This window comes from Protopterus annectens, chromosome 16.part0 (genome assembly GCF_019279795.1).
Source record: "Protopterus annectens isolate FY-2018-M chromosome 16.part0, PAN1.0, whole genome shotgun sequence".
Classification (NCBI taxonomy): Eukaryota; Metazoa; Chordata; order Ceratodontiformes; family Protopteridae; genus Protopterus; species Protopterus annectens.
In genome coordinates this window covers 48,585,239-48,602,094 of record NC_056750.1, presented here as the reverse complement: position 1 = coordinate 48,602,094, position 16,856 = coordinate 48,585,239, and the positions used below count along the sequence as shown (strand labels likewise).

The 16,856-nt window shown below is 43.3% G+C and overlaps 1 protein-coding gene across 1 annotated transcript in view; it reads left to right on the top strand.

Moving 5' to 3' along the window:
- Window positions 1–16,856, top strand: part of LOC122790767 (protein mono-ADP-ribosyltransferase PARP14-like) — a 1,159,206-nt gene that overhangs the window by 79,464 nt on the left and 1,062,886 nt on the right. The window contains exon 4 of the mRNA XM_044058380.1: window positions 4,402–4,514. Within this exon, the coding sequence (XP_043914315.1) occupies window positions 4,402–4,514 (113 nt within the window). The remainder of the gene's footprint in view (window positions 1–4,401; window positions 4,515–16,856) is intronic.

Below are 16,856 nucleotides of genomic sequence, written 5' to 3'. Positions count from 1 at the left end.
ACATGGAGTATAGGGACAATGAGCAGACAGATCTGTGTTCTGTGGAGTAGGATGTGCAACACCTGCAGAGTGACAAGGAGTATAGGGACAGTGAGCAGACAGTGCTCTATGGTGTGTAGGATGAACTGCAGTACCTCTATAGTGACATAGAGTATAGGAACAGGGAGAAGACAGTGTTGCATTGTGGTTAGGATGATATGCAGCACCTACACAGTGATATGTGGTATAGGACAGGGAGCAGACAGTGCTGCATTGTGTTTAGAATAATATGTAGTACCTGTACAGGGGTCTATATTAGAAGCTCGAAGGTGCACTTACCTGAATACATAAACACTGACAAATCTTCATCAAACCACGAAAACATAGATCGTCCTGAAGCGCGAAATCCAAAATGTTAAATCGTCATCGTTGGCCCTTCTGCGGTATAGCTCTGTAAGGTAAGTGTACGATAGTTACGGACCTTAGGGTTAGGGTGCAGGTTAAGGTAAGTGCATAGATGGTAAAGTATGTGAGATTTAGTGTAGGGTTAGAAGTAGGGTTTTGTTAAGTGTATGTGTGTGGATTATTTAGTTTGTTTGGGGATAGCTTCTTAAGGTAAGTGTGCGATAGTTACAGACCTTAGGGTTAGGGTGCGAGTTAAGGTAAGTGCATACATGGTGGTATATGCAAGATTTAGTGTAGGGTTAGAAGTAGGGTTTAGTTTAGGGTTAGATGTAGGGTTTTGGCTAGTGTATGTATATAGTCTATTTAATTTGTTTGGATAGGTAGTATGTAGCAGGCAGTGGGGTGGGACAACTATGATGGTTCCTGTTTTTGAATTTCGCAGTTTAGGGCATTTGGTGTATTCGCGGTTCGCAGAATATGTGTCGGCGTTTATGTATTCAGGTAAGTACATCTTCGTGCTTTTAATATAGACCCCTGCACAGTAACATGGAGTTTAGGGTCAGGGAGCAGACAGTGCAGCATTGCATGTAAGATGGTCTTCAGTGCCTGCACAGTGACATGGAGTATAAGAACTAGGAGCAGACAGTGGTGCAATGTGTGAAGGATGATGTGATGCAGCTGCATAGTGACATGGAGTATAGAGACAGGGAACAGACAGTGCAGCCTTGTGTGTAGGATGACATGCAGCACCTTCACAGTGACATGGAGGAAAGGGACAGGGAGCAGACAGTGCTGCATGATGTATAGGATAATATGCAGGACCTCCACAGTGAAGTGGACTTTAAGGATAGGGAGCAGACAGTGCTGCATTTTGTGTAGAATGATGTGCAGCATCTGCAGGGTGACATGGAGTATATGGACAAGGAGCAGGAAGTGCTGCATGGTCTGTAGAATGACCTGCAGTACCTGTACAGTGACATGGGATACAGGGACTGTGAGCAGACATTGTTGTATGGTGTGTATGATGATATGCAGTACCAACATAGTGATATGAAGTATAGGGACAATGAGCAGACAGAGCTGTATTCTATGGAGTAGGATGTGCAACACCTGCAGAGTGACATGGAGTACAGGGACAGTGAACAGACAATGCTCGATGGTGTATAGGATGAACTGCAGTACCTCTACAGTGACATGGAATATAGTGACAGGGAGCAGGCCTGTGATGCATTGTGTGTAGAATGACATCTAGCACCTGCACAGTGACATGGAGTATAGGGACAGGGAACAGACAGTGCTGCATGGTGTGTAAGATGATGTGCAGTACTTGCACAGTGATATGGTGTATAGGGGAGGGAGCATACAGAGCTGCACTGTGTGTAGGATGATGTGCTGCACTTGTAGAATGACATGGCATATAGTAACAGGGAGCAGACATTACTGCATAGATCCTCGGGTTGAAATGTGGCCTCTAAGAGGGCTTTACTGAGATACATTCAAATTGCCTTTCAGTCTACCTCTGTAGGCCATGTGGATTGTGGTGATTGGAGGGTCCAGATTTGTGGTGTTTGATCACATGTAAGCCCTCTATATATTATACAGACTGCTGCTGAAAAGGTTTCACTTTCAGCTATGGTCATGTAGCCTGTCACACTTGTCTGCTGGTGGTCTCATTTGTTGGGGATGGTGATGTTCCTTGGGCTCATAACTTGATACCCCTCACCAGGCTTATTACAATCATTCCTTTAGTTCTACTATTTCATTGTCATGTGTGAACAAATGCAGCACCACATTTCCTGATGGCCATTGTCTACATCACGGATAACAAAGTTCTGTAAGTTTCCATCATGGGGTGTCCCATTACAGTGCATGCACTTAAACCTGTAGTTGTATATCCTACCTGTCACGGACCACATTAAGTCCTGAAACTACAGCCCACCATAGTGACCACAGACTGTGATCCCTAGAGAGCAGCTCAGCTCCATTACTTCCGTATGTGAGTCTCTGACTCCTCACAACCTCCTAGGACAATGAGTGGTACCACATGTACTTCCTTTGACTCTGCCCCATGTAATATTGTTGCAGTCAGCTGTGACTGTGTCTGCCCAACAACCTGTGCAGGTGGTGATGATGACTGCCATGACCACCACAAAATTTGCATGGGTATGGTTATGTCTGATGCACAGATTGACCAGTACATGTACTTCTTTGCTTAGGTTGGATGTGATAATGCATGTATTGTCTTTGTAATGGCCATAGTTGTGAATCAGACATCACCTCTTCACTAGTTCTACAATGGATTGCACCCACCTCCACCTCACATGTTGTCCTGTCTCTTTATCTCCAGATTGTATGGACTTTTGTTTAAGTGCTGATCTTACTGCCCTGCTAGGACTTGCTGGTATGTTTTCTTGCTGCTGCAGTAAATGTTTTCACAATGCCATGTTATTCAATATGAACGACACCACAGAGATTTTGGTGTAGGTCTCTGGTGTATATTGTATCACATTATCTGATGTGTTCAGGCAGTGAAGCAAACCTTTAATTTTCCAAACACATGTTCTACGGGGTCCCTCTCAGAAGAATGACTTTTCAGAAAGTCGAACTTCATATGGTAGAGACCATATGATTGAGTTTTCAAAAAGTTGAAGATTTTGTATGTTGATCACAGTACAGTGAGGACTGAGGAAGTTACCCTTTCCCCACTGTAGTGTGATCTTGGAGTTAGTATATATCTATAGACATATATATCTTTATATCTATCTATCTATCTATATATATATATATATATATATATATATATATATATATGTGTGTGTGTGTGTGTGTGTGTGTGTGTGTGTGTGTGGGTGTGTGTGTAGTACAGTTGACTGGTAGCTTATTTTTCATTTGGAGTTGCACTCTTAGCCTGAAATTTCTAGGCCTTGACTTCAGAAAAGGACCTAGCAGAACCCTTTAATTGCTTGGTTGCACATGCTGTGTGAGAAGTCATTGAAAAAGCTTTGCCTCTGTGCTTCAAAAATGAGAGCGTTCTTAGAGTCAGAATAACCAGTGAAAATGGTTGAAGTTTGGGGTGGGGACTTAGCTACAAGGGCAATGTGGGAAGCTTGCTCATTATTCATACCAAGGATTCCATTTTATCATATAGCCCAGATGTCCAAAAAAAAAAAATAGATTCTAGTGCTTATTTTTCAGTGGTAATGTGGGAGTTTTGGTCTTCTTAAATAACTTACAGGTGGAGGCTTTGTGGATCAAGTTTAGGTGTACAGCATACAAATTAATGAGTAAGTTGTTACCAGCCTCAGAACTTATGAATGTGACATTTCAGTAATGACTGCCTTTGCAACACTTTCTTAAGCATGTGCAGTATACACCTGCACACATTCACACACGTGCGCACACACACACACACACACACACACACACACACACACACACACACACACACACATGCACGCATGCACGCACACACATTCACTGACAGGCCCCGTGATAAATGTTTGGAGATATTTGTGCTGGTATTACCTCTATGCAGTAATCCAATCCTGTGGAAGGAGGGGTGAATATGCAAAACAAAATTCAAAGAGGAAATATTTTAGGAAGGAGGTGAAAACTTACATACATCATGGGTGGTTAAATAAAAAGAAACGCTTGAAGTAAATATTTTTGCAGAAGTATTGCAATTTATCCCCCATTAAGAATCTGATACACATTTTATCATGTCACTTATGGTAAATCCTTGTAATGAATGACTACACAGCCTTTTCTAATTGTATGCAAATGTAATATAACAAATAATATTTTCTGAGGCTTGATACATATATATCCATACAGGACTAGATTTACCAACAGAGAAAAATATAGCATATACCAATGTTATTAGATTTGATTCCTAATACATGTAGGTCTGTATTACACTAGACATTTCTAGAAACAAGCACTGTAACAAGATTAAATCAGAATTTATATTCTAACACCCATTATTCAAGTGTTTCATTTCCTTTCTTGTTTTGAAAGCTGATGTCTATTCAAGTCTCCAAGAAACAAGGACAGCTGGAAAGCACAGACCAGGAAGTTTCACAAGACCAGAGAATGTCTTAACTTTACAGTCTCAAAAGTCATTCACAGAGGTGAGCACTTTATTTTTTTTATTCCTTCAAACTATGATCTTCAGGAGTGAGTGGTAAAACTTTGTTTTCTGTATTATTGTTCATTCTCTTCTATTTTCCTTCCGTCAGCTTCTATATGTTGGATTTTGTGCCATCCCAGATCTATGCCAGTAATAAATCATTTCCCAAAAATCTGTCAAAGTTTGCAGACAGAGGGAAGTGTTATTTCTTCTCTGCTTTCTCTCCCCTTCTACAGTTTTTTTCCACCCTGCAATGCCCCCTGCGTCTATTCCTGGTTGGATAGCCTACACCCAAACTACAACATACTAAACTCCACGGCTTCAACCCTTGTATCGGGACTAGAAACTAAGCCTTTCTCTAGAAGGTGTTAGGAAAGTATGTACTTCTGCTACTAAACCCCTGTGTTGCTATAGATACTTAAAAGCCGACTAGGTGCTCAGTAAGCTCCCCTACCAGGAAATCCAGCAGCCTACTTACTATTTTTCTTTTCTCATTTCCCCTCTGTTCCCTTTTTTCTTTGACCTAGCCCTGTTTTGGGATCTGCCTTAGGGGATTTACAGGTGCACTATAGCACTTGACAACAAGGTGGCTCCCTCCCCCCATTATCCTCTACTTCTTACATTTTGTTGTTCCTTTTTCTCCAATATACCTTAAAAGCTTTACCTTCCCTTTTTCGGTGTCCCTACACTTCTTTTTATACATTGTAGCTCACTCCTCTCTGCTTATCCCCTGTCCCCTGTACTTACCTGCTATACTTCTCAATCAGTCCTCTGATAGGTTTTCTGCTCTCATCCTGCATTCCTGGCTCTACCCGCTCCATTCGCCCTGCGGGCTCACTCCGCTCCCCTACCCTGCCCCCAATTCCCACCCGCCCCAGTACATCTAGCTTTATTCTGCCCTACCTCTCCCACCCCTTTTTCCTCCAACCAATCCAAACTCCTAAGCCCTCCCCTTCCTATCCAAAACCACACCCCCTAATTTGTTGTTCAACCTCCCAAATACCTCTACTTACCTTTCTAACTACTCCATCATGCTACCCCTTCCTCCCAAACTCATTCTACCATTTTGCTTCCTTTTCCTACTCATTCCCATATACCACATCACTTGCTATACTGATATCCACTTAATTACTCCCCCATTTATTCCCCAACATCACCCTATCTCTCACTACCACAACATATCCGCTTCTTTAATTCCTTCCTACCCATTACTCTTCAGAAAAACTAAGCTTTTTCCAACCTCAAACAGGTTTAAATACAAACCACATCTCCACAACCCACCTCATTCCAATTATAAAACTATTCAGAACCCTACTCTTCCCATATCCACTCACTTAGCAGGAGACATCCACCCCAACCCAGGCCCCACCTTTCAGCCCACAATCTCCCCTAATCACCACAAAAAATTCTCTAGCAAACAACTCAAATTCCTTACCATCAATGCCCAAAGCCTAAAAAATAAACTATCCCACTTCCATGCTTGGCTCTATCATAACTCTCCTGATATAGCAGCCATCACTGAAACCTGGCTAAAACCTTACATTCATGACTCAGAATTCCTACCCCCAGGATTCCATTCTCTATGATCTGACCAACCTAATAAAAGAGGTGGAGGCATTGCTTTAATCTACTCCAGCCTTCTGTCCATTACTCCCTACCCAAACCCTATCCCATCATTCAATAACACTGAACTTGTAATCGGCATACTAAAAATGAACAACCATAAAAGTATCTGCATCATCTGTCTTTACATTCCGCCAGGCAACAATACTAATACTCTGGAGGACATCCTATCCTGGACTTCCTCTAATATTAGTATTGAAACCTTTATTTTAGGTGATGTAAATATAGACTGGAACAAAATCTCAAACCCAAATCCCTCAATCACCATCAACCTATTTAATTTCACCCAACTCATTAACTCCATTACCAGACCTAATAAAGATAATCCTCCAGGCTCCATACTTGATTGGATTCTCGTATCTCATCCAAACAAAGTCATAAAATCTGACACCTCTTCAGACCCTCTAGGAGACCACCTCCCTGCATTTGCCATACGAGCTACTTCCCCCCCCCCACTCCCACATCTACACTCACACTCGAAACCTCTAAAGCTTCAACCCCACTTCCTTCTCTGACTCACTTAAACAAATCAATTGGAACCCTTTAAAACTTCTACCACTAGACGAAGCCATCCTCTATTTCAATTCAACATTCTTAACAGTCCTTAACTCTGTAGCCCCTACCAGAACTATAAGACTTAAAGCTAAACCTCCCCCTGGCTCACCAAAGATAAAAAAGAGTTAATGCTCCTTAGAGATAAAACCTGGAAAACCTACAACAAACAAAAACAACCTGAATCACTCCTTAAATACAAGCAGCTAAGAAACCTTTGCAAGAAACAAATCATTAAAGACAAAAAATCTTATTACATTCAACTTCAAGAAAACCATGCTAGAAACCCCAAACAATTCTGGAATTCCATCAATTCTCTCCTCAGACCTGGTACTAAAAACAACCCCTGTCCAGATACCAGCAAAACCAACCTCGAAATAGCCTCTCTATTTAACTCCTTCTTCACCTTCTCCATTGCTGAGCTAACTAAAACTTTTCCCAACAATCATATATCTCCTGCCACTACTCAATCTTCCTTAAACAGTTCTCAACCACCCTCTTTCAGACTAAAACCTGTATCTATCAACCAAATAAAAAACTCCTTCTTAAAGCCCTGCTCTAATGCCCCAGATAACATCCCATCTGCCTTCCTAAAAATTGCCTATGACGCTGTGGCTCTTCCCATCAGCATCCTAATCAACAGGTCTTTACTTGAATCTTACGTACCTAAACTTTGGCGTTCTGCTTACATTCTACCTCTCCACAAAGGTGTCAAAAACTGTTCAGTCACAAACTTCCGCCCTATTGCCATTCTCTCTCCTATATCTAAAATCCTAGAAAAATGTATCCACCTACAACTCCTGCCTTTCCTCACCAAGCACCAGCTTCTCTCTCCTACCCAGCACGGCTTCCACCCTGGACATAGTACTAACACTGCCCTTCTCTCCTTCCTACACTCAGTTAACTCTGCCCGTGGCGCTGGTAATATGGTATCCACTGTCCTTCTAGATTTATCCAAAGCTTTTGATACCATCTCACATACACACCTCCTAAACCACTTATCAAATCTCAACCTTTCCTCACAATCCCTTTCCTGGTTTTCCAGCTACCTCTCTAACAGATCTCAAGCAGTGAAATGGGGCCAAGCTACCTCCTCTTTTCTTCCTACTCCTACCGGAGTACTTGAAGGTTCCATACTCGGTCCACTACTATTTAATATCTTCATAAATGACTTCTACAAGGCCATCCCCAACACTAAAATCGTTCAATACGCTGATGATTCAGCATTAATCTGCTCTGCCTCTAACCTAACAGACCTCCAAGCCCTAACCCAAAGTGCCTTCTCTACCACTGAAAAGTGGATGCTACAAAACCACTTCTCTCTAAATGCCAACAAAACTAAGATACTCCTTTTCTCTCCCTCTAAATCCTCCTCTCTCGACAAACAGTCATTCCTAATCACTAGCCTTAATAACTCCTCTATCGAAATCGTATCCTCCTCCAAACTTCTTGGTGTCACTATCGACGATCAACTAAAATTTAATACACATATCCAACTGAATATCAAAAAAACTCACATAAAACTAGGTCTGTTGTATAGAAACAACCACTTCCTCTCTCCTCACTCTAGACTAACCCTTGCTTCTACCTTCCTCCTTCCTTCCCTCCTATATGGTGCCCCCCTGCTAACTAATCTCTCATCCTCTCTTACATCCAAACTTGAGCTATGCTACAACAAAATCGCCAGATTTGCCACTAACGCCAAATCCTCTTCTCATCACTGCTCCTCCCTTCACTCCCTAAACTGGCTCGAACTTCCTAATCAACTTAACCTCCTCCAGCTCACCACAGCCTTCAAGCTACTACTATACCCTTCAAACTGCCCAGCCCTTACAAATATCCTGCTCCCTTATACCCCCTCTCAACCACTTAGATCTTCACAACACAACCTGATCACAGTTCAAAAACCCCAACGACCTGCTGGCCAGCTTCTCTTATCCTTTACACTTGCTAAGAAATGGAATGCCCTGCCCTTGTCACTTAGGACCAGTACCAACCTAAACAACTTCAGAACTCTGCTTCATTCCTACCTCTTTCATAACAGAATTTGCAACTGCACTCCTCTGCCTTTAATACCTAAACTTTCTACTCCATTTGCCCTAGACTAACCTCCTTCTATTCTGCACCTGTTCTCCTTTCTATAATGCACTATGCTTAGTGAACAGCACAGTAAAACAATATTATCCCAAGTATTGCCTCCCTCTCAAAACAAAAGTGGAATTGTTGTGTTTCTTCTGTTACAACCACCTGATACTTATTTCTTAGAGTGACTAAGACTTTACTTGTTTACTGGAATTATCATTGTAATTCAGAATTTGAACATGGATTTGCATGTGCTTTGAAATTACTTTTATAATCTGTATATATAAATGTCTTGATTTGTTTGTTTGTTTTGGAGCTTTTCTCCCCGGGCCTCCACTGAAAACGGGCCCAATAGCCCAGTGGACTTCCCTGATAAACAAACTGAAATAAATAAATAAATAAATAAGTTGAAGTATGTCAGTTGTGGAATCCTTCAAGTTTCTGGGATCTATAATCTCCCAGGACTTGAAGTGGGAGACCAATGTATGGGCCATCATAAAAAAGGCACAACAACAAATGTACTTTCTGCTACAGCTGAGGAAGTTCAACCTCTCACAGGAACTGTTGACTTAGTTCTATACAGCAGTCACTGAGTCTGTTCTTGGGTCATCCATAAAAGTGGGGTCTGGATCTTTGTCTAATTATGGCAAAAATAGGTTACATAGAATAGTCAGCTTTGCCAAAATTGCATTGGTGCTAGTTTGCAGGACCTATACTATTCCAGAGTCATGAAAAGGACAGGGAAGATCATTACTGACCCTTCACATCCAGGCCACCATCTTTTTGAACTATTACCATCAGCCAGACATTATAGATTAATACACACCCAAACAAGCAGATATAAGAACAGTTTTTTTCCACAGGCCATCATGTTCATAAACTGTTAACTCAGTTTATTAGGGTGGGTACTCGTTTTTGCAAACCTCCGAGGATTCTGCAGTATTGTTTACATATTGTTAGTAACTGTTTCTTTCAGAGTTTATTTCAGTATTTCTTGCACTGAGTTGCACTTTGCACCTTGTATAAATATATATATATATATATATATATATATATATATATATATATATATGGGTCACCTTTAGATGCCCGACAACGCGTTCCGCCGACACGGAATCCGACGGGACGAAAACACCGACAACGCAGATGACCGACAAGGTGAGAACCCGACGGACTCGGTAAGTGTGCGATCGAGTTAGGGATTTAGTGTTAGGGAGCGGACAGGTAAGTGTGCGATATTGAGGGACTGTGGGTTTAGGGGTGGGTTAAGTGAGTTAGGGTTAGGGTGCAGGTAGGGTAAGTGTGCGGTAGTGTCGGATCTTGGGGTTACGGGTGGGTAAGTGAGTTAGGGTTAGGGTGCAGGTAGGGTAAGTGTGCGGTAGTGTCGGACCTTAGGGTTAGGGTTTGGGCTAGGGATAGTGCATATGTTATGTAGTGTACTGTGTTGTTTACGTGTAGTGTGTTGCTGCAATGGTTTTCGGTGTTTTGCGTTGTCGGCGTTTTTAATTGTCGGTCTTTTGGTGTCGGTTATTAGTGTGTCGGCGAAATGCGATTTCGAGGATATAAAGGTGATCCATATATATATATATATATATATATATATATATATATATATATATGGGTCCATATGACTTGGTTGACAGTTCATATGGTCGACTGTTTATTTGGTCGACAGTTCATTTGATCGGCAAGCATTTGCCCCCTTCCCCAATGTTGTGCGACCCTGGAGTTGATATATATAGTTGGGGGGGTGTGGGGGACACAGCCCCCCACATTGGGGGGTGTGGGGGGTGAAGCCCCCCATCTAAAATGCTTGTCGATCAAATGAACTGTCGACCAAATAAACAGTCGACCATATGAACTGTCGACCAAGTCATATGGACCCATATATATATATATATATATATATATATATATATATATATATATATATATATATAAATATATATATACTTTTTTTGTCTTGTTCTTAACAATTGTATGTATATTGTTTATATAATTCATACTTGGAGAGTCCCTGATAGTTGAGTCAGATTCCTAGTATGCATGCATACTTGGCCAATAAATGTGATTCTGATTCTGATAATGTAGATAAATGTAGAGTATGCAGTTGGTTTATGGATATGGTATAAAGCACCAGCTGGGCAGAGAAATGATTTCAACAAAGGAAAAGAAGAAGAAAGTCGTACCTCTCAACTGTCCAGATTTTGGAAGAATGGCAAGAGTTTTCACTCATATTTTTGGTCTGTTCCTTCTATAATTTGTGTTTTTCTGGCAAATCATTGAGGATTAAAGTCACTAAATAATGACAGAAGTTTGTTTCAGACTTCATACCCCTCAGAAAAATGCATGCTAATGTTAAACTATCAATTTTCTAAGTTTATAAGAGAAGCATTTAAAAACTGTCCCTATTTTTGAGTCTTTGTCTCCCATTATTTTTGACCCTTTGTCCTCTCATTATGTTTTGCATTGCCCAGATTTTTTGCACTAATTAGACCCATTATAGAGTACAACACCCCTTTTGGAATGTACCTCACAAGACATCTGCAGCAGCTGGAACGGCCACAGAAGTACCTCACAAAGAGGATTACTGGCCTCAAACAAATGCCCTACACTGACCGGCTCAAAAAACTCCAGCTTTACTCCTTAGCATATCACCTACTCCGAGGTGATCTCTGCCTAACATATAAAGCTATGTCAAACCCAGAGCTGTTGGACATGCTACACCTAAAGAAATCCCAATCCCTCCGAGCTACACGCTCTATGGACCTAAACCTTGTCACCACAATAAACAGGACATGCTGGAGGGATAGATTCCTGCCCCAGAAACTTCCTATACTCTGGAACAAGCTACCCATCTATGTCAAGCAAAGTTCTTCATTAGCACTCTTCAAGAAAAATCTTGATGAGTGGATGGGAAATAGGAAATACTCCCCAGGGGTCACTTCTGTGCCTCTGCTCGACAGTGGCACAGGAAAATAAATTTCTTGGGTGGCGTAAGCTATGGAACCTTGCTGGCTAGGCTTATGTAGGCCCTTGGGCTGATAGCCTAGTACCTACCTATGAACCTATGAAGGAAGTGGTTGTGTTTCTCACACCTTGGATGAACCACCAGAAGCAAAACGAAAGATTGAGGCAGCAATAATCAGCACATTGGGTGCATACACAGGACAAAGAGACCCCAGAAGCAAACAAGAAATACTGCCATTCTAATGCGCCCTCATTGGGCCATGACTTGAGCAATGCATGCAGTTCTAGAAGCCAAACAGGGATATGACTTCTGGGCTTCACGTCCAAAGAAAATGAGATAGAAGCCTGCATAGGCTCAGGGGGAAATAACAGGACCAGATGTGGCAAGATGCAAGAGGTGAAGGCTGTTGTCACACGAAACCAGAGTAGACCAAGGCATGAATGTGCAGGATCATATTGAGTAATCCAAAGTGGAAGAAGCATGGGGAAAAGGGGGCAGAAGCAGTGAACTAACTATTCCCTAGACTGTAAAATTACTTCTTCACAAAGAGGACTGTGGGCTCAAAAAAAGAGCAAATAGAATGGGAGATGGTGGCCCAAGCCATGGCTGATTCATCTAGTGCCTTCCCCCAGTCTAGCTACATAAAAACATGTCTTCTCCTCTAGTCTAGCACCTTCACACCAGGATCCATTCACCAATTCCCCAAATATACCCCCAAAAGCCCTTGGCTCTTCAGCTGAACTGTAGCAAGCCATTTGTTACATTTGTGGCAAGCAGCTTGCTGTGACAGTTTACACATAAAAAGTGCCTTTCTGTACCAGACAGAACAAAATGAAGATACTCCATATTCCAATTACACCCCCCTAACACCTTGAGCCCAGGCTGGTTGGCCCCTTCTCCCAACTCTTGCTATGCTTCTGATGAAGGGGAAGCCACAGTAGTGATCAAGAGTTCATGGCAGCGTGCGGAGAAAGAGTGAGTGCAAAAGGAAGGAATGAGAGGCAGTAGAATGCTAAATTCAATTAAATAATAAACTATGTAAACTAGTTGTCTCCTTCTGCCATCATACAAATATCATGTAATATATACATGGGGGTTGGCACTACGGATGCAATGTTTGCTCTGAGAGTGTTGATGGAGAAGTACAGAGAAGGTCAGAAGGAGTTGCATTTTGTCTTTGTGGACTTAGAGAAAGCATATGACAGGGTGCTTAGAGAGGAGTTGTGGTATTGTATGAGGAAGTTGGGAGTGTCAGAGAAGTATATAAGAGTGGTACAGGATATGTACAAGGGTAGTGTGACAGCAGTGAGATCTGCAGTGGGAGTGACAGATGCATTTAAGCTGGAGGTGGGATTACATCAAGGATCAGCTCTGAGCCCTTTCTTATTTGCAATAGTGATGGACAGGTTGACAGATGAGATCAGACAGGAGGCCCCGTGGACTATGATGTTTGCAGATAACATTGTGATCTATAGTGAGAGTAGGGACCAGGTTGAGGAGACCCTGGAGAGGTGGAGATATGCTCTAGAGAGGAGAGAAATGAAGGTCAGCAGGACTAAGACAGAATATATGTGTGTGAATGAGAGAGAGGATAGAGGAATGGTGAGGATGCAGGGAGTAGAGCTGGTGAAGGTGGATGAGTTTAAATACTTGAAATCAACAGTTCAGAGTAATGGAGAGTGTGGAAGAAAAGTGAAGAAGAGAGTATAGGCAGGGTGGAATGGGTGGAGTGTCAGGAGTGATTTGTGACAGACTGGTACCAGTAAGAGTGAAAGGGAAGGTCTACAAGAGGGTAGTGAGACCAGCTATGTTATATGGGTTGGAGATGGTAGCACTAACAAAAAGGCAGGAGTCCGAGCTGGATGTGACAGAGTTAAAGATGTTAAGAGTTGCACTAGGTGTGACGAGGATGGACAGGATTAATAATAAGTATATTAGAGGGTGAGCTCAGGTTGGACGGTTTGGAGACAAAGCCAGAGAAAGTAATGAAAAGCAAAATCGTATCTCAGTTTAATAGTACGCTGATTAAATCTAGCACAAAACCGACAATGAGCTACGTCGTGGTCAGGGCCTAGACAAGGAATACAGAGTGAAAATCCTTATGAGGTATTTGCTTCCCACATGAAATACAATTATTAACTTTTTCCTGACATCGGTCTAGAGCAAGAAAAAAGTTTCCCCAACGGGGTACTTAGCTTTGAAAAGAAGAATGTCTTCGGTATGAAGCACTAAAAATAACAGCAGTCAGCCGACCAGCACTTGCGAACTGCTTCCACCGCGCAGCAAGAAAGACTGGAGAACATGGTGTCGGCTGGGAGCTTTGTACCCCTGGCGCTCTGACATCAGGGAGGGTGAGTGCACAGCCAACACCGGACCCAGACTTTGGGATTCTGGCCGACCGAGGGCTGCCTGCCAGCAGGAAGAACCCTACAGTGATGACTGCAACAGTGAAGACACTCAAACATCTACATTTATGGTAAGTGTACACAACTGTACTTTTTCTAGCAACTGCCTTAGCATTAACTCCGAGTAATGGCACTACTTCTAGAAATTTTGCAGTATAATCCACTATTACTGGAATTTATTTTATTTTTTTAATATATTGTATTTATTTGTGGACTAAGTAAGACCTCTCAGGCAAATTGTCCACTTTCAGGGATGAGTCTGGTTAAGTGACTTGCTCAGTCACGCAGTGGACAAATGAATATGTAAGGAATAAAACTCTGTAACCTGCACACTGAAGGTAGCTCATTAACATCAAAGAGTATTCTACTCTGTATTAACTGATACCCATTGCTAGATCTTACAAGTGCCCCTAATAATGTCTATAGTAATATATTCAAATAGCACTTCTATGATAGGCACACAGTATAAAGTACAGTGTTCTGACATTCTGGACAAGAAGCTCAGATGTTTCCTATCTCTTTTCCTATGCCTTGCAAGTAAAATCTGTCTAGTGTTTTACATTTGTTTTGTCTACACCAAGGTGACCTCCACATTTATGACTATGTGCTAACTTTATTACTACAGTACCTTAAGGTTTTGTCAACATCATGTGGTGCAAACTATCTTCTATTTTCTTTTCTTATTCTATATAAAAGATTCTTCTTCCCTACAACATTTTATGTTAAGTTGTCTATCTCGCCTTCATTCTTGCTGTTTTGGATCAGAGCCAATCCTCGGCTCCAACATGGCCATCTTTAATAGCTCGAGAGCTGTTTACTGGCTCGAGGCTACCCCTTATCCCATGATGCCTAGTGATAGCTACCCAGATCTCATTTGCCGCTTCAGCTGCGAGGTGTGTCATTTTCTGGCTCAGGCTTGTATTTTCAAATTTTCAAAATTTTTGTGTAGAAATATATCCTTATACTTCTTAAAACTATTAAATCTGAAGTAGTTAACTTAATTTGTGCAGCAACCTATGGGAATCGGATCTGACCTCGGATCCGAGCCGGCAGTTTTCAACAGCCTTAGATCCGAGCTCCGAGCTCCTCCCCTACCCATAATCCCCTGTCACCCCTGACTGACCTCAGATCTAGTTTGCTGCGGTTTACTTCAGCAGCTTGATCCCGAGTTCCAGGTGTTTTTCGTCCACTTTGTGAAAAAAATTTAACTTTTCTGACCCTTTTCTTTAACTCTTGGTGTGAGTGTGTTTTCAAGTCCCTTTATCTCTTAGAACTCTCCTAGTTTAATTTATTTTGTTCCATATTATAACCTCCCCCTTCCTTCGTGGTTCCGTCAGGGTTGTGTGTGTGTGTTTGGGGCCTAGTGTGTGTGGTTTTACCTTCTAGTATGTCTGAGGCCCCTTTTCTAAGTGCACCGAGTGTGGCCATAAGCTGTCCCCAGCGGATGACCACACTCGGTGTGTGTTGTGCCTTGGGGTTGAGCACCTGTCCTGTGGTTGTACCATCTGTGTAGCGTTCAACCCCAGGGCACTCAAGGACCGGAGGTCTAAGCTGATTCTGGCGGGTCTTCTGCCCCCGGACTCAGCTTCTACCTCCGGTCCTCCTGTGGCTCCCACTGCGGCTGCAGCAGCTGCCACTCCTGCTTCCCTCCCCCCAGCTGGGACTCAACCTCCCGCCTTAGGCCCGGAGGAGAGGGAGGCTAGGAATGAAAGGAGAAGCACCACAAGCGGCGGGCCGAGGCCCCTGCTTCGGCCCCCCCAGCTAAACGGTCTTCTCCCTCCAGGACTTCTGGGTCTCCTCCTTCTCGGATCCAGTTCCTGTGCTTTTCACCGGGTCCTGAGGAGGAGGACACCCAATCTCTTTCGAGGTCATCGAGGCGACATTCCCGCCCCGCCTCGGTGGCCTTGTTGAGATCTACCCGAAGTCTCACTGATGCAGATTTGGACCGGATGATGAGAAGATTCCTCCAGGCCCAACTGCAGAGGGGAGTGCTCCTGCCTCCCCCCCTCTGGGGGGGAGCTCGACCCCCTTCTTTGCCCCGATAGCTCCTTCTCCATCCCGTTTTCTGGGTTCAGAGTCATCGGAGCCGGGCAGCCTTGGAGCTGGGGGTGTGTCAGCGCCAAGAGTCTCGGGTGCTTCGGCGCCGACACTTCCCTCGAGTCTGTCAGGTCCATTTTCTTTGGATCCAAGCTGTCAGAGCCAAGGGCTGAGCTTCGGATCCGGTGGTATCAGTATGTCTTTGGCTCCGTCCAGGTCGGAGCATGCTGGTCCGTTGGATCCGATCGATTCGGCACCGGCTCCGATCCGTCCGTCGAAGCCGAGCGAGGGTCTGCTTTCAGATCCCAGAGAGAGTAGCTCTACCTCAGCATTTGACATGGTGGAGAGGGCTCTGTCGAGGGATTCCAGGCCCCCTGCCCTTGCCACGGCTCCACCCTGCACTCCTTCTCTGTTGGGTCTGACTTCCATCACCCGGCCCCAGGGACAGCCTGCTTTGACGTCCCAGGTAGTTCCATTGGAACAAGACGTTGCTGGTGAGACCACTTCAGACAGCCCCCCCGAGAAGGTTCCTCACAAGTGAAGGTGCAAGAGGAGGCACCTGGACTCCCCCGAGTCCTTGACTGAGGACAAGGATTTGGAGGAAGGGGAAGGCTCCCCAAGATCACCCCTGAAGATGTCTCATTTGGTGACATCATGGAGATGCTCAGAATAA